The sequence below is a fragment of the Ambystoma mexicanum genome, chromosome 1p (genome assembly GCF_040938575.1).
Source record: "Ambystoma mexicanum isolate Mex_15411 chromosome 1p, UKY_AmexF1_1, whole genome shotgun sequence".
Lineage (NCBI taxonomy): Eukaryota > Metazoa > Chordata > Amphibia > Caudata > Ambystomatidae > Ambystoma > Ambystoma mexicanum.
In genome coordinates this window covers 1310705262-1310730993 of record NC_090921.1, presented here as the reverse complement: position 1 = coordinate 1310730993, position 25732 = coordinate 1310705262, and the positions used below count along the sequence as shown (strand labels likewise).

At 47.3% G+C, this 25732-nt stretch overlaps 2 protein-coding genes across 3 annotated transcripts in view; one reads left to right on the top strand and one right to left on the bottom strand.

Moving 5' to 3' along the window:
* The window catches only part of PIH1D1 (PIH1 domain containing 1), a 196307-nt gene extending 178317 nt beyond the window's left edge, over positions 1–17990 (bottom strand). Inside the window, exon 1 of the mRNA XM_069606372.1 lies at positions 17823–17990. Coding sequence (XP_069462473.1) covers positions 17823–17984 — 162 coding nt within the window. The 5' untranslated portion in view covers positions 17985–17990. The remainder of the gene's footprint in view (positions 1–17822) is intronic.
* A 638-nt stretch (positions 17991–18628) lies between these two features.
* ALDH16A1 (aldehyde dehydrogenase 16 family member A1) overlaps positions 18629–25732 on the top strand; it is a 703308-nt gene continuing 696204 nt past the window's right edge. Inside the window, exon 1 of one of the 2 annotated variants that reach the window (XM_069606350.1) lies at positions 18629–18782. In XM_069606350.1, the coding sequence (XP_069462451.1) occupies positions 18678–18782 (105 nt within the window). In that variant the 5' untranslated portion in view covers positions 18629–18677. Of the gene's footprint in view, positions 18783–19283; positions 19306–25732 lie in introns of those variants that run through there. The other variant, XM_069606359.1, reaches the window with a different exon arrangement.

Genomic DNA, 25732 nt, shown 5'->3' with positions numbered 1-25732 from the left:
AGAGTGAGCGACTCCCCAGCATCAAGGCAAGGAGCGGGTAGGCCTGTACAATCTCAAGGTCCCCTGCTTCACAGTCACCCTGTGCGAGAATTTGATATGAAGGGAATTCCCACATCCCTAGGGGTCAAATGGGCACATTGGTTGGAAAGATTAGACATGTTTTATGAGGCGGCTGAGATAACAGATGATGCACAAAAGAAGACTTGATATTTTATGCAGGGAGTGATGTCCACAGGCTTTGTTATATGCTGCCTCCAGGAACTGGAACCTATCAGGAGGCAAACACGGCACTTAGCGAATATTTTGCACCCATGGTGAACACTGAATTTCAAAGATTGCGATTGTGGCAAGCGACACAGCGCCCAAATGAGTCCTCGTTCTACGTGAGGCTTTGCCCGCTAGCCGCCACTTGTGCTTTTGTGGATGAAGAGGGAGAGCACTGAGGCCAAATAAATCAGGCATGTCATTCCAACAAACTGCACACAGATATTGAAAGAACCGGGCACGCCCCTAGCAAAAATGTTGGAGTGAGGACGAGCCCATGAGCTGGCCACAACACGGTAGGCTATGATGGAGGACGCCATCAAGGGGCTGAAGACAGGGTAGGTGTGCATGGTCCAGGAGCGGAATAAGAAGAGTGGAGGAGGAAGTGTGACAGCCCTAAATACTCGAGCAGAAGATGTGGGCCCGCAGCCATGTAAGTAGTGAGGCAGAGTACTGCCGCATTCTGGAGGATTCCCGGTGATGGGGCGACAGGGCGGGCAATGTCACAAAGTAAGGGCACTTTGCTCCTCTTTGTAAAACTCTGTGGACATCCATAAGTGCCACCAAAACAATAGTCCTGAGAAAAACCGACGTCCCGAAGCAGCCGCACAGATGGCCACCAGCGGTGAAGAACTAAAGTGGCCCGGAAACAGCGGTCAAGAGGAGAACGTGGTCGCTATGTGTGAGCTAAAAGACGAAGATGTGTTCTTCCTCTGGGTTGGAGAGCAGGATGGTCCGTTGAGCAGCGCAGGAGCTGCGGCTAAGAAGTTGCGTAATAAAGAGGTGGCTCACTCGGAGAAGAAGGACATTGGTTGAGTGGTGCTGAGGGCCCGTGGAGCACCAGCTCGTTATGGTATATTGTTCAAGTTATGCAATATTTGGTTTTGTTATAGTTTTTTTTTTTTTTTTCATTTTTATTTTATTTTCAAAACCAAACAAAACACCACACAATACAACTGTTTCAATACATAGAAGCATCGTTAAACAATCACATTTTGCAGTATAATTTTCCAACCTCCCTCCTCCCCCTCTCAAACTAGAGCTGGCTCACTTGTGTCATCTGCAGGGGCAGTATCGAGTGGCGCAGTACTTATGCGCTCATCATCCGAGTTCTCCGATTCGTTATTACCCTGGTGAGGGTTTGCCATGGAGGCCGCCACTTGCCGCCAGGCCAGCAGGGGCCCTACTTCCTCCTCACCCACCCTAGTGACCGCTTCAAACCAAACTACGGATTCCGCTTCCGCCCATTTTAGGAGGGCCGCCCACCATAGCTCCACCCCGGGTCTGTGGGCCGCTTTCCAGCCCATAGCAAGGTTTTGTTATAGTTGGCATGGGATGTTATGGTTGAGTGCCTCCCAAGGCTCATAACGTGGCATGTGTGAAGTAACACACCATGTGATAATTGTTAACAAAAGACGTGCACGCTTTCACGTGCGCCAGTTCCATACTGCCAACTGAGTCAATTGTGTGTGTTTCCACTAGCGCGTGCAACTGGTGGCGGGGCCGCCCCTTACCTGAACCCATAAGAATTATTATTTTAGGTTGTAGAAAGTGAAAATAGCAACATTTTTAATTGAAAAATTGGGAGGGTTGTCATGTATGATCTGATCTTCTGGCAGAACAAAGATGCTTAAGTTCACTCTCAATCAGACAAGGATTTTCCTGCTGCTGAAAATTGACCCATTGTTAAGATGGATTTCTAAACTCGGACCCTGTGGGCAGAAGTTTAGGAGTCCACTCTAGTTTAGTGGAACAGGGGAACCTGTTGGACAAGCCAGACCAATCACTGTGAGTTGGCAGCCAATCAAGACTAAGTCTCAGGAGGAGTGAGAGTGATCTGAAGCCCACAATGAGCACACACAGTAAAGCTCCACAAAATACGCTTAGAAAAGTGTATATAAAAAATACATATACATTTATTACGGGCCTTATAATTCAACAAGAATAAACCACAGTAATATAAAACAGTTACCACACATGCCTTTCACCATTTACCATATATACAGTTACGTTTAGCCTAAAGCGGTTAAGGGGAGAACACAGCCACAACCTGCAACAGAAGGGTAGGTTTACACAAATACAGCAATAGGCAGTCCTTCTGAATCAATCCCCAAGTTAAGCAGTCCAGCCCTACGAAGTGGGGAGCCTTATGCACAAAAGTACAGTAGTGGGTTGAAAACACGCGGTTGTGCGTAATGAGAGAAAGAGGGTCCTCTTCAGGGAGCTGTAGCTGTTCAGGAAGGTGCCTGAGATGATGAAGAACAGTGTCCTACTATTCGAGGAAGGTCTACCCTTGCAGGCAGAGCGACTTTCGGGAATAGCTAGGGAGCGGAGGCGAGCCCAGCTAAGGTGAGTATCTTTTTAGGGATTCTTGTGCGTAAAGAACAATGGCTGTGCCAGAAGGCCACTGGTAAGTGATGCAAGTACTCACCGACCCTCAACATAGTCTGGGCCAAACTTTGCTCGTCTAGGCCAGGTCGCTTAGAGGTTCAACCCCTGCAGTTGCACATTGCTCTGGCTCTCAGCAGCTGCGGGACAAGATGATCGGAAATGGTGGGGCAGTAGCCTTTTTTCAGCTCTCGGTGAAGAAAAGAGGACAGTTCCAGTGCAGCACGTCTCAGGGAACATGGGGGCAGGCAGGCAAGGCTCCTACAACTACCGTCACCACAGCAGAGTGATACAGGGACTACATGGCGCACTCTCTTAGATCGCGACCCAACTAGGACTACGAAATTTGGCGAGAGAGTGCCCACAACAAGCTGGCGATTCCTTAAGTCTGGAGTGTCAACTCGGGACGGCGGTGGTCCTATGAGATACCCCGGGTTCTATCTGGTCAGTTCAGTGGATGGCCCAGGAACACTTCCGATGAGGCTTATCATGAGGTGCCGATAGTAGTTGTTCCACCTAAGCCAAAGGGTCAAAGTGATCGATGCAAAAACAGGGGTTTGAGGGGACATCAGGTCAGGGTGCCAAATCTTCCAGCACGTCTCCGGCGGTTCCACAGGTCTGCTTTAGCATTTCAAGATACTTGCCTCCTTCTGTAGTATGGAGTGAACTTCAGGTGATCGACCTCGAACGGATGCAGAGGCCCTTCTTTTATCCAAGATTAATTTTGCGCTCCAATCTGGGATAACCAATCAAAGATCTGTTCTCTTGCATGCATGCCAGAGGTGGACCAATCACGGGCCAAGGTGGTCCCAGTCATTCAGGCATACCAGACACAGTGGCACCAGTAGTTTGGATTGGGACCAGACAGTGACAATTTACTTCCTGGGCACTAGCACAAGTGACATGCAGGAGCCCACAAAGTTTGCGGTTTTCGTAGGAGGCTGCATGCCCAAATAAGGAATTCCCGGGCCTGCTTGACCTGGGGGAAGGCAAAGGGACAAAATGGCCAAAGTATAGAACAAAAGACTTTGTGGCACAGCCATTTTTGGCACTGGCCACAGTCTTGAGCCAAACGCGGTTAACGCGATATGGTTCATAAAAACGAAGTAAAAATATTTTAAAAATAAACTGCTGCCACCAGTTTGTACAAGGCACACTTGTATAATCACTGAAAAATCCTTAGAGGGTGTCTAGGGCCATAAAACCAAAAGGAGCCCTATGCGCTGTACTTTAAAGGTACTTGGCACATAGATAAATTGATGTGCAATTGATATTAGCCTACCTGTGCAACTGATACTGGCCTACCTGTGCAATTGACACTAGCCTACTTGTGCAACTTATTTCTTTGCCTACCCCAACCCACTAGTGCAATTGTTGTACAATCAACACTAACCTTCTACTAGCCTACTAAGTGAACCTCACCTGACCCAAAACACCATCTGAGATCCCACGGCGTAGCCCTGAACATGCTTAACAACCTGAGAACACTATCTTTAGTATTTACACTTAGTCTCCTAGTCACTATGTCTCTAGCCACCCCCCTAACGCGCCCTCCTCTGGATAGAAATATGAGACTTAGATCCAGACTATCCCGGCTCTATGATCCTAAAAATACCAACAACCGTACAGTGTTACCCACTCCTAATAACAAGATTACGTCCAATATAGTAAAAAAAACTTGCTAGTCCCAATAAACCTGAAACCAAACCTCCCCCCTACCCCACAAATAAAGGCACACTATCCCTATCTGGATCACTTATCAACGCCAGATCCCTAGTAGCCCATGCCTCAGAAATTGCAGATACATTGCACAATGAGAATCTAGACCTACTAGCCGTAACTGAAACTTGGCTCCATGATGCGGCAGGTCCTGCCCTCATGATAGCAATACCTGAGGGCTACCAGATACGAGTGGACAGGCCTAACTCTCGCGGTGGCAGCCTAGCTATCATCGCCAAAACTAGCCTCTCCATTAGACCGGCAACTCCAATTACATGTCCCTCATGCGAAGTTCTCGCAAACTTCCCCTATCTAACAACCGTACTTTAACGATCCACCTGATATACAGACCTCCTGGCCCACTAGGAACCTTTGAGGAGGACCTTACAGATATCATAACCAGCAACACTAAAATCCACTCACAAACCCGGCTACTGGGGGATTTCAACCTCGACTTCAATGAGGCTGGAAACAAACATACCCAAGCTATAGCTGCACTTCTCAAAGATCATGGACTCTCACAAAAAGTCCTATCCCCCACCCACCTCAAAGGTAGAACCTTGGATTGGGTGGCTGACTCGAACTGTAACAATATTATTACAGATAATGTCCCACAATTATGGTCCGACCATCACCTCATCACCTTCTCAGCCACACTCGACCTCCTTAGTCCTAAAACCATTGAGATGGCACCTCCCCTCCCCACAAGAAGCAAAAAGGACATCACAGCAGAAAAACGACTCCCGCACCTCCTCCCTTCTCTGAATAACGTTAAAGGATAGTTCCGGGACTTTTTTTTTTATTGTTCCTACGGTTCGGCCATGTGTTTTTAAGCATAAATCGGTAGATCGTAGAAAACTTTCCTATGGACCTTACCCGACTTTTCGTCCATTAACGCACTCGAAATCAGCCGCCATTTTGTGATAATCCTATCATTTCCCCCCATCGACCTGGCTCACCTGCGTTTGCGGCACTAAATCAAATCCCCCGCCCCTGAGCCTGACATCAGCAGACGCGTACCGCCCATTTCCCAATGCCAAAGCACGTTTCGTGTCAACAATCGCTGCGCCTCAGCTAATGAAGTGTCGCCATGGAAATGGCAGGACGCCTTTTTCCTCAATAAGTATAAACACACCGTTTCACAACACACAGCAGCAGATTTTCGATTCCATTACTCTCTCTGTGTTACTTTGAGTATTCTGTGACTCGTTTCTGTGCTCTGGTCAGCTACCTTCGCCGCTTCTAGGCCTTGTGAACACCTGTACCATCTCTGTAAATTATTTTACTTTCTTTACCACACAATGGCTACAATAATGCCCTACATGTACGAGCCCGAGTACACCGAGGAGGAACTACTGGAAAGGCAAGCACGCGAAAACGATGGGGATTCGGACGGCAGTTGGGAGGACCAGTCAACGGATGAAGAGCCAGGACCATGTCGCATGGACGGCGTCTCCACCTGGTGCACGTGCAATCGGTGCGAGCTAATGCCAACCGAGGAGGAGAACTGCTGCTGCCGTGAAAATTCCGGGCGCTTGGCCTACATTTCGGAAGGCGAGCCAAGTCCGCAATGCATCACCGAGCTGCCAGAGTTCAGGGAAGCCTGCCTCTCACGGACCGTGTTGAGGATGATGATGGTGCTTATGCACGAACTTCGCGGCACTGTTCGTCCGCGTAATCCGAGTAATGAGTAAGTATACTCTGGTTGTGATGTCAGTGATGCCACTACTAATTCATGGTCGTCTCCCACATATAAAATTACATCTACATATCATTCGAACGCATGTAAATTGGTTCCATATTGTGCATTTTCTAGATAGAATTTTTTTTCAAAGCAGAATGACCTTCATCGACATTGATAAGAAAGTTTTGTCATTTTAATACCGTTTGCATCTTTCTTTTTCACCGGTGGTACAGGCTGGTGGCCTATCGTTGCTTCACTTGGTGGCTTCACGGGAGGCTCGGACACCGCGTTCGAAGAGTAATACCTGCCTGTCCGGTACTTGCCATTAGACAACATTTCCCCAGCGACAGTGGACAATACCGCGGATTTTCCCTGGATGTGCTGCAACCGGAACTTTACAATGTGTAATGTTTATTATTTATGTTCAATTGAAATTAAGATCTAAAATAAAACCCAACATATATTTTAACAATGGTTGTTTTGATTTTTTAAATGAATCTAGTGTGTCTCCATTGAATAGTCTTCCTGTGCCTTGTCTTGTCACACCACATGTCTCCGGCCAGCATCCTCCCTCACGCTGGCCGCCCACCTTCAATCCACATAACCGTTGAACCCATATGCAGCAGACATACATATGTTATTTTGCGGGTTGGCATCAAGCCTCCCGGCCTTGCCTCCTCCCCCAAAAATACTTACCACACCACTTTGTTCAAGCGTTGGCAATAAAAGGCCGTTGGATTTTATTGATACAAAACATGGTTATAGGTAAATAATCAATATGGTTGATCATAATAAATCATCCTTTTGGGCACCGGGTACAGAGATGACCCCCTCTGGCCCGTGCCGCCTTGCCACCACAGGCCAGCCTGCTGCTGACTAACTGCCTAGGCATCCAGGGTCTCCAGGGTGAACTGCACCCATATATTCTCCTGGGAGGGTGAGGTATTTATAAACTCACCCCCCTGCCTTCCATGTACTAGATCCTGCAGCCTGCCTCTTACATGCAGTTAGATGGCCTCTCCTTGGTGAGGCCCTGCGGCAAACGAGTCTTGTCTGCACGACCACCGCCCCAATCCACCCCCCGCCCTATCAAAGGCAGTTCGCACCGGGGTACTTGCGCTGGCAAGTGGAGCTGTCAGGGAGCGATAAAGGCCAAGAGGTGCCAAAGACCATGTACACTTCAAAGTGGTCTATAGAGCATGGGTTGTTGTTCCCATGTCTACCTCCAGACCCCGTGTCTCCTGCCAAGCATCCCCCCTCACGCTGGACGCCCCCCTGCAATCCACATAAGTGTGTCTCCATTCACGAGTCTTCCTGTGTCTTGTCTGCACGACCACCGCCCCAATCCACCCCCCCGCCCTATCAAAGGCAGTTCGCACCGGGGTACTTGCGCTGGCAAGTGGAGCTGTCAGGGAGCGATAAAGGCCAAGAGGTGCCAAAAACCATGTACACTTCAAAGTGGTCTATAGAGCATGGGTTGTTGTTCCCATGTCTACCTCCAGACCCCGTGTCTCCTGCCAAGCATCCCCCCTCACGCTGGACGCCCCCCTGCAAACCGCATAATGCCACGACATATTCACGTCATTCATTCACAAACACACCCCTGTTTCGAATTCTTTATAACCCACTTCATATTTCTAATGAGAACTTCTTTGCGCTTTGCTAGTCAACCCGTGAAGGTGCTGGTTATCTGCTCTTCGTCTCTGTGAACTTCCGTGACCACTTCGAGCAAACTCGTCAGTTTGCAACCTGTGAACTGCTCCCTGTTCTACGACAAGAAACTACTCTGATCCCTGCATCTAACTGTTTGTTCGTCAAGGTAAGGCCATGTACCATAATCATTTTGCGTCCAATTTTTTAAATTATATCTATTTGCTAGTAGTCATCAAATTGCATCCATGTTTTCTTTTCGTTCAAGACAGTACATGCAAGGAACTAGTCACATGTTCTGAGTTTAGTCAAATTATTTTTCTATTTTTTTAAAGTTATTCAAATACTTATCCGCATGTGAATAACATGTATAGTTCCAAGAACCAAAACGAACCTTGCATTGAACCTTTTATGTGTCATTTAATTTTTTAACACATTGGTATTCATAGAGAATTGTTGATCTTTACTTTTCAGAACTTTCCACAATGCCTGCCTGTTCCATTGGCGGTTGCCCTTCGAAGACCCATAAAAAATCTGAAGGTACTATAATGCATGTTTTCCCTAAGACAATAGATCAGATAAGAGAATGGGTCCGATATTGCGGATATCCACCGTCTGAGCTTGAAAGTAGAGTCCTAGAAGTCTTTGCGGACAAGAGGGGTGATCGGTACCGCATCTGCAGGAGGCACTTTAGCTCAGACATGTACTCCACATCATTGCTAATAAAGAAGAACACACCGCGAGCGAACCGAAAATTGCTCTCAACCGCTATTCCCACTCTATTCGTCCACATCCCTCCACTGGTGAGTCAAGTTTACGGATTTAGCTCTCGGCCTTGCGGTAGTGTGTAGCATTAGCTAACAATAATTTCCCCATTTATGTATCCACTCAATATGAAGGCGGAAGATTCTCCATCCGTGTCGTTATTGCAGTCATCAGCCACTTCAAGCGCCTATCGGGTAATCTTAATTTATCGTGTAATTATTTTACCTAATGGTACACCCTAGTACTCGTCCTCTAGTCTTTGTTTTCAGTTATAATTATTGTTATCCAAAATAATGCAAGTACTGTCTTTCAGGGAGATGCTGAGGAGTCCAATGCATTGACGACAACCGTTGATGTCACTCAGATGCTCGAGGTACGTTTCCGGACAGTTCCATCGATGGAGATCATCAGATCTTGCATTCTTGTAGCGTGATTGTTACACACAATGTTTCTTTCGTTTTTAGCCATTGATATGTCCTTCTGTCGTCGCCCTCCTATGTGTCTTCTTTTTTCAATATTGTGTTCATTACTAATGAAAGTCCTATGTTTCAGGGAGTCGATGGAACATTAGTCCAAGAAGAAGGGGGAGCATGCAGTTACGGGTCGGCGCAATGTTCTACAAGAACATCACCCCTAGTAGTTGATGCAGATCTCTGGGTGGTGACACTTCCAACGATCGAGCAAATCGAATCATATTTAGATATCCATTACTTATTTTAGACAACTGATCATTTGTGCAGGTCTATTTAGATGAGCCGTTGACGCCTGCACAAAGTTTATGTTCTTTTTAACAAAATAGAAAACCATACTAATGCAATTACTGTGTTTCAGGGAGTTGCTGAAGCGTCATCTTCAATAATATCATCAATGGAAGTCTATGCGGAGCCCGAGGTATGGATCTTGACAGTTCCATCTAACTAGATCAACAATGCGTGAATAATTGCCGTTTGAATGTTCTACACAATGCGTTCATTCGTGTTTTGCTATTGAGATGTGCGTGGGTATTGGTCCCCAAGTACATTTTGTGTTTTCAATATTATTATACATACTAATGAAAGTTCTATGTTTCAGGGAGTCGATGGAGCGTCAGTGCGTGATGGATGTGCTTATCATGAAAATATAGTCGTTGCAGCGCAAGAGGAAGTGGAGACATGCACACACGAGTCGGAGCAACAGCGTCCTGATGTTGAAGTTCGAGGCAAGAAAGTTTCAAAGAAAAGAAAGCAAAAGAAGGTTAGTGTCCTGGTCACTATATTATGTTGTTTTTCACTGTTAATAGTTCAATACTGTAAGTTGTGTTTAAACTGAACATCCCTTTTCCAATCTGTCCTCTAGTTGCGAGTGGGTGTACGAACTAGATCTACACAGACAGTGAAGCGAACGAGAGATGTTGCTTGTCAAACCTTTTGGCAGGGACTTGAGACTGGAGATGCATCGTGCCAATGGGAAGAATATGAAGTGATTGACAACGGAGCTATACCACCACCAGCCATTGATAGTGAATGTCCTCCTGGTAGTTCGGATGCAGTCGGAGATCAATTCACAGAATCCACACCCGCAAAAACTAAGACCGCGAGAAAGTTGAAGAAATTGTTTTATTCACCCATCGCCGGAGAAGGAACAGATGTTGCAATGGAAGAGAATGAAGTGGACGACAATGAAACACCATCAATATCACTGAACATAGCGGAAAACGATATCAGAGATTCTACCTTTCATGTGAGTGACATGTCCTCAACGTTACAGGCCGAACCAGCTGGGATGCAGAGTGACAGTATAAGGAAAGAGGCCAAATTCATTGTATTCGATAGTTGTTTGATTGATATTATTATTAGGATGAAATGTGGGCATTCGGTTGGTGGGGAAGTATGTGGGGAGCCATTGATTAATGTGACTCGTGCAATTCGAGGCACTAACCTTAAAATACATGCCACCTGTACAAAATATCATCCTTTCTCATGGTCTGCACAACCCATGCTGGGCCAACTGCCAGCAGGCAATCTACTTTGTGCAGTGGCCGCACTTTTTAGTGGTTCAAGTTTTAAAAAGTTAGAGTATTTCTTTCAGTTTGTGGGAATCCATTTCATTGCGAAAACTCAGTTCTACAAATACCAAATCGATTATCTATTTCCAGCCATTAGCGAAGCTTGGAGAATGGAAAAAATGTCTATTGATAGTACATTCGCGGGCAAACGGTTCAGGCTAGCCGGTGATGGACAGTGCGACAGCCCAGGATTTTCAGCCAAGTACTGCACCTACCACTTTCAGGACATGGAAAGTAAGAAAATTGTGAGTTCGGTGGTCGTGCAGGTGTCACAAAGTACATCCTCAGTGGCCATGGAGAAAGTTGGCTTTGTAGCATCATTGCAAGAACTACAATCGAGGGGAATGGTGATCGACCTGATAGCCACGGACAGACACGTTTCAATTGCCAAGACAATGAGAGAAGCGTACAAAAATATAAATCACCAATTTGACGTTTGGCATCTTGCAAAAACAATCAATAAAAAATTGTCGGCTGCAGGTAAAAAAAAAGATATGCAAGGTATTTCACAGTGGTCCAAGTCAATCAGCAACCATCTTTGGTGGAGCTCAAAAACATGTGGAGGGTCGTTGGAAATTCTACTGGAAAAATGGCGGTCAGTAATGCTACACTGTAGCAACGTTCACCGCTGGACCACAAACCAACATTTCCACAATTGTGAACATGGCCATTTGTCCACAGTGGAGGCACGGAAGAAGAAGTGGTTGATTCCTTCATCACCCACTCACAAAGCCATTGAAAAGATTGTATTTGATAAAACTATAACAAGAGATTTGAGGGGACTCACGGAATTCTGCCACACAGGAGATTTGGAGGTGTTCCACAATATGTGCCTAAAGTACAGGCCAAAACGATTGCATTTTGGCATGGAGGGCATGATAAATCGGACTCTTCTAGCGGTCTTGGCACATAACCATAATGTTGGCCGTCAACAAAGTAGGACGACCGGAACTTTAGGGACGCTTCGCTACAATAAGGCCTTCACTAAAAGAAGTAAAGAATGGGTGATCAAACCAGTGTTTCAGAATATGCAATATGAGTTTATTGAGAGACTTATTGTTGATGTCCTAGATAGGCACATACATGGAGTTGTGAACGAACCTGTGCAGGGGACAACTGCATTGCCACCCAACATTGCCTCTGTTCCATGTCCACCTAAAGCAGAGCTCATTGTGAAATACACATCACAGTTTAAATGATTGTAATTTGATTGTCTGTTCTCTCGAGTCTCCTCATGTTGCAGGCCCATTGAATATGTGTATCTATGTAATGTGTAAATAAAAGTGATTGCTCAGTGTACATGCAATGTGTCTCTCCACCGTTGCCCCTCCCTTCACCGTGCAGTTGTGCGAACCACCCCGGTGTCACCTGTGACTTTGCTCTGGAGTCTCCTCATGTCGCAGGCCCATTGAATATGTGTAGCTATGTATTGTGTAAATAAAAGTGATTGCTCAGTGTACATGCAATGTGTCTATCCAACCTTGTTCATTTGAGCATTACATTAAACCAAACAGTAATATAAATCATTTTTCAAAAAATATAGAATGTCTCCGTATTTATGGTTCTCTGGGGCTGCAAATGCACGCAGACAAAATGCAAAGATGGAGTGTAAATTTCAAGTCCTGTGAGATGGCCTTACACTGAATGTAGCTAACTAGGAATGTGTGCTCGTTCAAAGTGAAGGTCAGCTGCTTTGATTTTTTGCTCGGGTGCCGGAATGGCCCACGACTCAGTATAAGGTTCTATTGTTATTTGACCTTGACAGGCCGGGACCATCCCGAAAGACTTCTTTTTGGGGGTGTGGTGCAATAACGTAAACGATAATGAATATAATTTCAGAAACGAAAGCCATTTAATGTTCGTTCATTAGAAGAAATAACGTCGGCATAGAAGGAGTGGTATTTCGGGGCTGCCCTACGCACAGACACAATGGAAAATGCAAATATAATGTAAGTAACTCTTTAGATGAGTTTATACCGCAATTTAATTACTATACAGTAGCTTTAAAGACGGGTTAAGTTGTACTTGTTCGTTCTAAGTGGCATATTGTTTTGTACCGCGCACTATCTTGAGGAGAACCATCTCCTTTTACGGAAGCACCTCAAAACCTTCCTCTTTGCTTCTGCTTTCTCTTTCCCTCTCCCCTGCTACAACTGGTCCACTGTCTGCGACCTCGGTCCTGGGCCCTTCCACCCTCCACCTGCACTGCCTCCCTGTCAACCCCTGCACTGGGGGACTGTCTCAGTATCCTACAGCCCCCCCTTCCCAGCACTTGTTCTGCACTTACCTTGCACTCGCCACCAGCTGGCCCTATGTATTTATTATTTTATGCTACTTACCTTGTACTCCACTTCCCCCCTCCCCTTCCCCTTGCACTTTTACCTTCCCCCTACCCCTGCACTTGCGCGATCTGAATGACACCTGGCCTAGTAGGATCGTTGTCTGTCTTCTCCTTGTTCCCCCCCCCCTCCCTGCCTCGCCACGCCTTGAAACACTTGTGCATAGGCGCGTTGCAAATGCCATATTATATCATATCAGTGACGAAGTGGTCCACTGGCGCTCAGGCGGCTGTGAAAAAGGCGGAGGAGAGGGGGTGGGTTACTGGAAATGACGTATAATACCCAGTTGCACTGTCCTAGCTATGAAATAATTTCCCGACCTAATATATAAAATGAATAATTTTAATAAAGATCTGATGGTGAGACTAATTTCATTTTTTATGTTTTTAAAACAGGTACATCCTTCATTATTGTATGTGTCACCAGTACCAGACACCGGCGGATGGCTTTTACAACCGCCAGTTGCTTCTCCGCGTGAACAACGTTACCACCCTGACCATTTTATGGGACGATCGCCAAGTACAAGTATGCCCTTACGCGGTACTAATGGCTAGATGCAACATACATACCCTTGTGGTGGCCTAGTGCCTCGTTGTTGGAACAGCCATGCGATTATCAGTGCGACCGAAGAGCTTATTTTATCGTAAACCAACACCCTGTGTACTGCACACGAACATCGCTTGCCTCAAGACGAACTATTTTGGATCGAGAGCAAAGAAAAATGCAAATCGCTGAATATTCTCTAAACATTTGATCTCAAATAAATGTACTTTACCAAATTTACAATCTTGCGGTTTGATATAAAAGTACAGTTTCATATTCCGAATTGTGGCGTGCTGTGTTGTGAGCTGATCTGTGTTGGTTTCCGGGTTCTGTGTGGAGTCGCTTAGAAGACGCCTGGGCGCGTTTGCCTACGCAGCACAGTCACGTCACGGATAGAGGCGGGGAATATGAATGTTTTGATAAAGTCTGTTTCAGGGGCGGGGGATATGATTTAGTGCCGCAAACGCAGGTGAGCCAGGTCGATGGGGGGAAATGATAGGATTATCACAAAATGGCGGCTGATTTCGAGTGCGTTAATGGACGAAAAGTCGGGTAAGGTCCATAGGAAAGTTTTCTACGATCTACCGATTTATGCTTAAAAACACATGGCCGAACCGTAGGAACAATAAAGTCCCGGAACTATCCTTTAACAATAATGCTGACCCTAAATCTTTAGTGGAAATCTTCAATACTGCCATGTCCCAAGCCTTGGACTCCGCCGCCCCACTAGAAATGCGCAAAGCCAGACATAAATCCCACCTCAACGCATGGTTCACACCTCAACTTAAAGAGTTAAGATTACAGAAAAGAAAATGACAAACGATCTGGCGCCACTCCCCGACTACTGTCAATAAGGCTAAATTAACAGAACTCTCCAAATACTACGAAAAAGAAATAACCAACACAAAAAAAACGTATTCAATGATAGAATTGCAAAAGCTAGCTCCAATACTAAGGAACTGTTCTCCATCCTCTGTGAAATGGAAGTCCCAACTCCACCGGCAGACACTGTCCCGAAGGACAAGCCATGGTGCACTGCAATCCAAAAAGCCCTCCTAAACAAAACCACTACACTCCAACAGAAAATAGCAATTAAAAAAGCCTCTCTGCCCCCCCCTCTGAGCAACAACCATCCCCTGACACAGGGTGTAACACAACTACGCCATTTACCTTTAAAGAAATCTCTATTCTTGACACGGAAAAAATCATTCTCTCTCTAAAACCATCCAACTGCAAGGGCGACAGTTGCCTGGCACAAATCAAAGGATGCGGCTAGAGACCTTGCCCCATTTATCTCCAAGCTCATAAACGCTTCCTTTAAAACCAATACAGTACCTAATAACCTCAAAGAATCCTGGGCCCTCCCCCTACTTAAAAAACAAACACTAAACCCTACCATCCCTACCAATTATAGACCAATCACCACTGTCCCCTTTCTAATTAAAATTATTGATAGAGTAGCCTATATTCAAATTCAGGAATACCTAGAAGCTAATCACCTACTAGGATCACGACAGTCTGGCTTCCGCCCACTTCGCTTTGCGGTACAGAAACTGCCTTGCTAGACCTTAAGACTCAAATTGACGAGTTGTAGGACAAGGGACAAACAGCTATGCTACTTCTCCTGGACCTCTCTGCAGCGTTCGACCTAGGGGATCATGCAGTCTTATGTAACCATCTTAGGTCGGCGGCGCACTTCTCAGGGGAAGCCATAGCCTGGGTCCAATCCTTCCTGGCCAACAGGACAATGCGAGTCTTTTCACCCCTAACGGCTGCTGACCCAACTCAAATCTCCTGTGGAGTAGATCCTGTGTCTCACCCACTATGTATAACATCTTTACTAAGACTTTGTTCGACAAATTGGACAGACTGGGTATCACCTACAAAAATTATGCAGATGATACCCAGATCCTCATTCCCCTTTCGGGCAACTTTTTGGAGGACACAGCCTTAGTAAACAGAGTATACCTCCTCATTCAGGCATGGATGGCATCTCATGGCCTCTGCCAGAATGACTATAAAACTGAGATACTAATCCTAGGCTCTGAAACTAACATAAAAAAACTTAACCCTAACTATAACGCTTTCAATATCTACAACAATCTCATCAAGGTGATGCCAGTGGTCAAAACACTAGGCTTCTATCTTGATGCCACTCTCTCGCTCAAGAAACAAGTCAACTCACTCGCATCCTCCACAGTTTATACCTGTAAGCTTATCCGAGTTACAGACCATTCCTCTGTACCTCGAGTTGCATCACCCTCGCCAAAGCCCTTGTAATGTCGAGATTAGACTACTGTAACGCTCTCTACTCAGATGCCAACAAAAATATCATCGACAAAATACAAAGAATGCAAGGTAACGCCCTAAGAGCAGCCCTGAATATCCCTAGGAGAGAACACATCTATGACGCCAGAAGAGAGGTTCATTGGCTAAAAATATCTGACAGGATACTTCTAAAAACAGCCTCCCTTACCTCCAAATAATTAAACAACTTGGCCCCACCCTACCTTGCTGAAAGGATAAATAGAAGATCGTCCACACGTCCAACGAGAACAGCCAATGCCTATACCCTGGAAATGCCTAGATTTAAACGTGCCACAAATGGAGGATCTAGCTTCCCAGTTATAGCAGCACAAACCTGGAATGCACTACCGTATGACCTCAGAAAGGAACAACCTTATCCTAAATTTAGACTCAATGTAATTAAATGGCTACGAACGAATGACTGTTAGCTTACCTTCTCGGGTACCTTGCACTCCTGTCTCTGCTGCATGTCTCTTACTTGCTTCCCTCTGTATGCCTCTGTAACCATCCTGGCAGCCTATTTTCAAACTGTCTTGTATATTATATGCTTTTTTGTACCCATTATGTAACCAAGCTTAAGTTGTCTTGACCTCTACTGCGCCAGGCTACCTAATGGGTTTGCCGCGCAATACCAAATAAATAAACAAATAAAAAGTTACCAAGGCATGGCAACATAGTCTAAGACTAAGGGAAACACAGTTTCCCAGTACTGACAGTCTGAAGGACGTGTCAGTTTCCCCATAACTGATAAGCAAAAGCCCAGAAGAGCGCAGCTGAAGGCTGGCTCTACTGGAAAAAGTCAGGCTAGGATCAAAAATAAAAGTAGAGTTTGGGGATCCATGAAATGGAAGGAAAGGTGCAGTAACGAGAAATCAAATAATTCCTAACGCTTATTACCAGAGAGGGGGTCTGATAAGGAGCGAACTCCAAAAAATTCAGACCTTTTGCTATTCCTGTCAGTACATTCCGTTTTTAAAATCCTACTTCACATCTGAAATACGCATACTTGCCAACATTCTGTCACCAAAAAGATGTTGGATTTTTCAAGTTTCTAAAATAATAATTCCCATAACAAAGACATCACAGGAAAATACAAAACATACACTGTTGGCACCATTGAAGCATTCTAAAATACACAACCCATCAAACATCGCAACATGGAAAAATGTTGAAATGGTAAAAATGTATAATTCTGAATGGTAACTTAACACCAAATTCAATTACATAACTTCATAGAAGGTAATCACACAGAGCTGGTAGGCAACGCGTGCTACTGCTCTGTTGCAGCAGCCCTGACAGCACATATTTATTGCAAGTTAAACACTGAATGAAATGGAGACTGACACCCCCTCAGTCAGATAGGCAGATGCTGTGTGATGGCCTTACGCTCTGCCACTTGCCTTCACTGGTGGTTCACCTAAGGGTTGTCACGGCAAGAGTGCAGGAAAGTGTCAAGTGGGTTGGTCTGAGCAAAATCAAAGTAATCACCTACCAGTCAACTGTATAGACAGACTAATTAATTTTGTCCTGGAGCCTGCCTTTTTGTCACATACTCGCTACTGTAAAAAGCAGTAGGATCTGTCACTGAAATCTGTAGGCGGTAGGAGTGCTTAAAAACAGTATCTTACTGTCTAAATCTGTAGGGTTGGCAAGTATGAATACGTATTACTCGCTTCCTGAAGTGAACCCCATGGTTGGGTCACACCCACTGACACCCCCTCAGTCAGATAGGCAGATGCTGTGTGATGGCCTTATGCTCTGCCACTTGCCTTCACTGGTGGTTCACCTAAGGGTTGTCACGGCAAGAGTGCAGGAAAGTGTCAAGTGGGTTGGTCTGAGCAAAATCAAAGTAATCACCTACCAGTGAACTGTATAGACAGGCTAATTAATTTTGTCCTGGAGCCTGCCTTTTTGTCACATACTCGCTACTGTAAAAAGCAGTAGGATATGTCACTGAAATCTGTAGGCGGTAGGAGTGCTTAAAAACAGTATCTTACTGTCTAAATCTGTAGGGTTGGCAAGTATGAATACGTATTACTCGCTTCCTGAAGTGAACCCCATGGTTGGGTCACACCCACTGCCCACCAGGACGGGTCAGTATCTCACAACACACGCTTACCTCTACGCTACTGCTTCTAGTGACCGGAGAATGCTTGGCAACGGAGCAGTAAAGGAAAAGGGACTGAAAACCAACAGCAGAGACCAAGAAAACGGACAAGAAGTTCAATCCCTCCGTTGCCCAGTGCCTGCCCTTCTGAATCGGTACAATAGCGGCAGCCATGTTAGACGTTTCCTGGTGCAACAGAGGCCAGACGTACATGTCCCAAAAATAATATAATTGAACATTTGCGGACGAATAATCAAGAAAATAAAAAGCGTATATCCATTCAGTAATAGGTAAGACATGATCAAGTAATAGAGCACGAAAATAGAAATGCACTGAAAAATATAATGTTTTTATAAACAGATGCGATTTGCTTCTTCCCAATCCAGACTCTGTGATGATATTAATAAAAAATAATTTACGACAATGTATAGAAATCTTTCAAGAGAGGCAACCTAGGACGAGGAGCCCTGCCAGTCCTGCTTTTGTATTCACTGGAGGAAAGAGGCGGCCAGGATAGGATCGTTCAAAATAAAATGTGTTTTGTGTGGCACAATTTAAAGTTTTTAGACGGAATACAACAAGGAAGAAAAAAATATGTTTTAATATTTCTACTAACGTATTGATACATAATTAAACATGTACACTATTTATTTAAAATTATGTGAACGGTATCTTCCAGACTCATCCTTACACTTTAATGTGCGTATACTGCACTTCATATTAAGGCGGCCTCAGTAGACGTGCTTCAAGACCCATTTCCTCGAACTTCAACATTTTCTGAAATTCTGGGAAACAAGTGACAGCTTAGTCGAAATAGAAAAGGGACAGCCGCTTCTTCCTGTCACACAGCAAAGGGGAAGCAAGACCATGGCTGCTAGCACCCAGCTTCAGAGCGGAGGACACTGTACAACCCGGGACATCTTCAGCTCCATGGAGTACGGACCCGCCCCAGAGGCAGCGAACCCTGCACAGGTAAAATGGCATGGGAGTACGGCACACACAGAAGCAGCAACAGGCAGTTACTCCAGTTTTAGCAAAGGGGAAGAGAGTTGGGCTGCACGCACAAGTGGCACATTATAGTGGTACGTTATGGATGCATATGGCAGTATGACCCGAGCGTTACACGCTCACTGAGACCCTCGAGTTTTCTTTTCTATGTGCATTATCGTACTTTTTATAACGGAAGTGCATTGTGCACAATAAAATACGGTTTCATTTTATACTGGACTCATGACTTTTCTGCCCCATTGGCAGTGAATCCAATTCCAAGCCGATTTAATAAGTTAAGGCTGACGGGCATGTGATATGTGCATGTCCTTATTTCATGCTCCATCGCATCAGCCCCGTCTCCTCTTACTTTGCTCTTATTGGCTGTGTCTGCAGCACTGGGCTCCGCCTCACGTTAACAAGGCGATCTTTTCAGCAATGATCCATCCGTCCCTGAAATAACTGGACAAATGCCGAACGTGATTTCCGCAGCAGAGACTCGTCCATGGTCTGTTTTTTTGGGCGAGTCAGTGCCCATTGATTTGAGTGTGCATATAGGGGGCTTGGCTGGTGAGACAGATGATTGCAATGCGGGTGACCGCCAAAAGCTTGTGAGTTGAGAGCTATGCAATGTGTACTCGAAAAGAAATTAAGAAACCAAGCTTTTAGCAAGTTGGGATTCAAAAAGAGTGTTTTTAAAGCGGTGGAAACCTAATGTAACGGCCGTGTGTGTTGTAAGCCTAACTTGTTTTAGTGGGCTCTGTTACGTGTGCACTCACATCACGAGGGCAGGCAGTATGCAGAAACAGGTGGCATAAATATTGCAATGCGAGCAATAAATCAATAAGTTATGGAGACGGGAAGAGACGTCTAACTTCTTCTTTATTCTTCTTCTTCTAATTAACGAACGCATGTGCGGACCCACGCAGGCGCTTCCCCATCCTAAAGGATGATGTGCACCTAACCCACCAATCAATACTTAGCTCACATAATCTCACAACTCCTCCCACCGCCCCGTCTGCCTCACAAAATCCAGCAGCACACTGCTCCTCTCCCTGCCTCTCACCCCGTCACCTCCCAGCAAAGCCTTCCCACTCATCTCAGCCACACCCAGCGCAGACAACCGAACCCTCATCAATTCTCTCTCCTCAACATGCCTCTCACACGTAAGCAAAAAATGTCCCAGTCTCAGGCACCACACACACTATACAGTCCCCCGACTCACGCTTCCCCACTCGAAACAGTCAGTCATTCAGCCCCACATGCCCTATCCTCAACCGATTCAGCATCACCTCCTCCCCCCCCTCCTCCATTCCAGACTCCCCGCATCCACCTTCAACGACACTTTCCCACGGACACCAAACATCCACCTGCCCTTCACCCCACTCACCCACCTCTTCTGCCACTCATCCATAACCCGCCTCACAACCACAGCCTTCACCTCATCCACACTCAAAGGCAACCTCATATCAACCACTCCCCTCATACCCGCACCCGCCGCCAGATCCACCAACTCATTACCAAAAATGCCACTGTGACTGGGGACCCACGCCAACTCCAAATCCATCCCCCCACGCACACACCGATCAATCTTCCTCCTGATGTCCAAAATCACATCCTTCCTATCACCATCCCCTGTCACAATCGCCTGCAACCCACTCATTGAATCCGAAAACACCACCATCTTTTCAAACCCCAATTCGCACACCCTATCAATCGCCAACACAATTGCCACCAGCTCAGCCGTACAAATCGACACGTCAGACGTCCCACCTTATACTCCCCAAGTGCCTTCCAGATAAAACGCTATACCCAGTCTCCCAGACACAGGATCCTTCGAACCGTCCGTGAACACCTTAATCCGTCCTTCCCAGCAAAAATATGCCTGACCCAAAGCCTTAATCTCACCCCGCAAACCCTGCTTCTTCGACACCAATCTCGCCAACTCTAAACATACCTTCGGAGACCCCAACATCCACATCGGTAGTCTCACCAAATCCATACCCATGACTGCCAACAACTCGCCCACACCCCACTGCACCCCCTTCTCCCACATGTGAAACCCCAAAGTGACCCCCTTCTTCCTCCACCCGTCCCTATAATAATCAAACCTCCAATTATACTGCAAACATTCACGTACCGGGTGAGCCACACTCTTTGCACTACACTTCACCCACCACCTCATATTCAACGCATCCCTCCTCAACCCCAATGGCATCTCCCCCACAAGCACCTGAACTGAATTCACTGGAGAGGACCTCATCACTCCCGAACACACCCTCAATGCCCTCGCCTGCACCTTATCCAACTGCAGCTTCTGACTCGCCGTGAAACCCACTGCTACCTGACATCCAAAATCCAACACACTCAAAATCAACCCCTTATACAACATCCGTAAACACGTCTGATGCGCACCCCACTCTTTCCCAGACAACGCCCGCAATAAATTCAACCTACGTTTACACTTATCCACCACACCATCCACCTGCAAATTCCAGTTCAGCTTCCTATCCAAAATCACCCCCAAATACCGGAACTCCTCCACGCTCTTCACCCTCACACCTTTCAAAGCCAAGTCCAACTCCTGCTGCACCCTCCTCCTCGAAAAAACCATACTCACACTTTTATCCACAGACACCGAAAAGCTCCACTTCCCACACCACTCTTCCATACGCCCAATTGCAGCTTGCAGCCGACTCTGCACCAACAACAAACTCCGCCCTCTTACCCATACCACACCATCATCCGCGAAGAAATCCACCCGACACCCGCCAAAGCCTGAATCAACCCATCCATCACATTAAACAACATCGAACTAATCACACTCCTCTGCGGCGTCCCATTCTCCATCTTCCAAACCTCAGACAACACACCCCTCACTCTCACCTGGAAGGTCCTATCAGCCAAAAACGCCTTAATCCACTGAAACATCCTCCCCCTCACACCCATCCCCAACAATCTCACCAACAACCCACTCCTCCACACCATGTCATACGCCTTCTCCAGATCCAAAAAGAATGCCCCCACCAACTCCCCATCACACAACGCCTCCTCCACACCAGTCACCAACCTCACTAACGGATCAGCCACCGACCGATTCCTCCTGAACCCACTCTGAAAATCACTCAAACACCCATTCGACTCCAAATAAAACCCCAACCGCTCAGCCACCATCCGTTCCATAACCTTACACAGCACAACAGTCAGCCCAATCAGCCTATATGACCTACACTCCGTAGGGACCTTGCCACCCTTCAGAATCGCCACCACAATCGCTCTCTTCCACAACTCGGGCATACCCCCACTCACCCAGATCTCATTGAACAGTGCCAACAGCTCCACATTTACATTCCACCGGCAACATCTCCAAAAACACATACATGACCCCATCCACCCCTGGACTAGACCACTTCCCTTTCCGAATCGCCCCATCCATCTCCACCATAGAAAACGGAACCTCATACTGCTCCTCCCAAGGCCCAACATCCGCCAACAACTCGCGCACCTCTGCCTCAACCACACCCATGGCAAGCCTCACCGCCTCCGGATAGTTCCCCGAACTGTGCACCCCCGCAAAATACTCCCCCCAACAAATTCGCCTTCTCCCCATCCTCACTGACCACCTCCACCCCTTTCAACAACACAGACACATCACCCTGTGGCCTCATCAACCCGGACATCCGCTTGAACTGCTTCCAAACCTCACCCACACCAGAATCACTCCCCAGGGACCCACAATAGTTCCTCCAATATCCACGCTTCCTCCCTCTAATCGCCCTCTGCACCATCGCCTTAGCCTTCTTATAAGCTACCAAATCCACCAACATACCCGTTCTCACCGCCCTGGCCCTAGCCTTTTTATGCGCCGCCACAGCCCTCGTACATTCTACCGACCTCCAAGGAACCTCAACCTTCCCTCCTCTTCCCTTCACTATCTCCGGAACTGCCGCCACTGACGCAGCTCTCAATCCCTGCACCAGGTGCTCATTCCATACATCCACCCCCCCAACCCTACCCCGAGGAACAATCAATTCTCGACACAACCCCTTATACAGCTCCCAATTAGCCTTCCTAAAATTCAACAGACTCCCAACCATCCGGGGTCTGACCCCCTACCTCACCCCTCACAGTCACCAAAATGCCAGAATGATCGCTTCCCATATCTCCATCCACACGCACCTCCCACTCACATTCACCCGCAATCGATGCAGACACCCAGGTCAGATCCAAACACGACAACTTCCCAGTCCTCGCATCCAACCGCGTACCTGAACCATCGTTCAGCAGAAATAGACACAACTCATCCGCCATACCATCCAATAGTTCCCCATTCGCATCTGTCCGTTCACTACCCCACAACGTATTGGCACTGTTGAAATCGCCACACAAAACGCAAGGACCCACATGTCCCCCAATCACTCCAGACAACACGTCCACCTCCACCACCTCACGCGGATTATAATAATTCAACACCAATGCTCCCGACCCCCCCCCTATCCGAATCCCCGCCCCAATTGCCTCCACCGCTCCATCCACCACAATCTCCCTCGCAACCAACCCTTTCCGAACTGCCAAAGCTACACCCCCCCTCCCCACCAGCCTATCCTTACGAAACAACTCAAAACCTGGAATCACAAACCCCAGATCACCCCTCAACCACTTCTCCTGAATACAAACCGCATCAACACTCAATTCCCCACACACCACACTCCTGTCCATTCCTCAACAAACTCCTCGCGTTCCACTGCAAAATCCTCAAACAGACACTCCACTCTGCTTCCGCACTTTAGCAACCATCCTGAACACATCCTCTTCCAGCACATCCACAACACTCAAAAACCTCCTCCCCGCTTCCACCACACCTTTCGTTAGATCCGACACACTGACAGACAAATTCCCCTGAACCAGTTCCAGCACACTCACCACAAAGCACATAAACTCAGTTTTCGGGAGAACCACCAAATCCACGCCTTTCACCGTCCCCACCACGTTCATCTTTCCCACAGCCACACCCACCACCGGCTCACTCCCACACACCTCACTCACCACCCGCACCGGTTTCACCTTTGGCACAGCCTCCGCATAAGTCAAACCTTCCGCCGCCCTCACCTGTACCACCTCTCTCGCCACCCTGACTCTCACACCCCCTAAACGCAGTAAAATGGCCCCCCACAATTCCCACACTTCACCGCAGTCTCCATCTTGCATTCCTTGATATCGTGATCCCCACCACACCTCCCACAGTGCCTCTCATTCCTGCACACTCCCGCCACATGTCCAAAATGTTGGCACTTATAACACCTCAAAGGCAAAGCCACATTTCACCCGAAACCTCTGAAATCCCAACACCACCTCCTCCGGACACTCCGCCCTCGTAAATCGCACCGCCACAGTCGTGGACACCACCTTCCCATGCTCATCCCTCTTCCCAACCTCCACGCCTCCGCCAGCTGCTCCTCCACCACAGACAACGCCACAGACTCCGGTACTCCATACAGCACCCCCTTACACGACACACCACTCTGGTCAAACACTCGCACCGCAAGCTTACCCAGACTATGCACCTCCCCAGAATTTTAGCCTTTCTACCAGCATCCGTCCCTTCCACTAACAACAGGCCCCCAGCCACCACTAGCACCCGAGTGACATCCCCCACAGCCGCTTCACCCACCCAGCAATCACAAACGGACTCTCCCCCTGAAATGTCTTCTCACGACTAACCGGCTTCAACACCACCTTCCACACACTGTCACACTGCATCTGCACCACCCCAGATACACCGCTCCCTGAGATCCCCTGCCCCTCCAATGTGCTCATTTCCTGGGCCCCCGACCCAGCACTGCCCCTGTCCAGCCCCCCACCATCATCTCTGTGTGCAGACCTGCTTCGGAGCCGCACCTCATCTCCCTTCACAGATGAAGATTGGACAATCGCTGTCCTACCCCTCTTTGTCCCCTCCACCACCCCGCCTTCACCTCAGCCTTCCCACCCCCCTTTGACATCCTCGCCAACCTCCTCCATGCATACACACCCCCTGCACCCACCCAGAGAGGCCACACTGCCACCCCGAGCCCAGCACCCTCCACCCAGACACCGCTCTGCCCTGCCTGAGTCCGCCCCGCTCGCTCTGCCACTGCTTCCGCAGCACGTAGCGGCAGACGTCACGTTCACTCGGCAACAGCAGAGGGAACCCGGATGCAAACAGCCTTCTTCTTTATTCAAGCGTGAACTGCCGTGCCGGTCGTAACCCTGCCCCTTAACCATGTGGGTCGTAGCCCACCAAACAAATGCAATAAAGAGAGGACTCATCCTCTAACAAATAACAACAATCAAAGTAGGACATTACATCTCCTCCCTCGCTTTAGCATGCACCTGGACTGTTTAGTTAATTTCCTCAATCCATCTCGTGGGTCTTCGTATGACCCTCCTGGATGGACTGCGAGCTGGTGGAGGAGCACTCATGTCTGCAACGTCGCTGCTGCTGTCGTCGGCATCTTCCTCATGGTATTCAGAGTCTATGTCCGATGAATCACCTGCTGTTGTGCTGGTGTGTTGTCGTCGCCTCTGAAGGTCCTGAAGAAGGAAGAATTTCTGGTGACTGGTCCCTGAGGGCTGGCTGCCGTTATCATTGAGCCCTGAACATGTGTTAAAGTCATTGGTTCAGGTTTGAAAGCAGGAGTGTCCTTAGTGTTTTGACTTTGTCGCACTAAGACTTGATCTCCTATTTGGATTTGACTTGGTCATGCTTGTCTTTTGGTGTCTGCGTACTCTTTCATTCTTGTCTTGCTTTCTCTGTCCTTGATTCTCGCGGCATCGACGTGGGTGGGGCTCATCATGGGTTGTGTGGCAACCTAGTTCTTATGCACAAGACACACACCCGCCGTTACCAGCTGGAAACCCTAAGCTGCACTCCTGGTGGGACATAGTCCCCAATG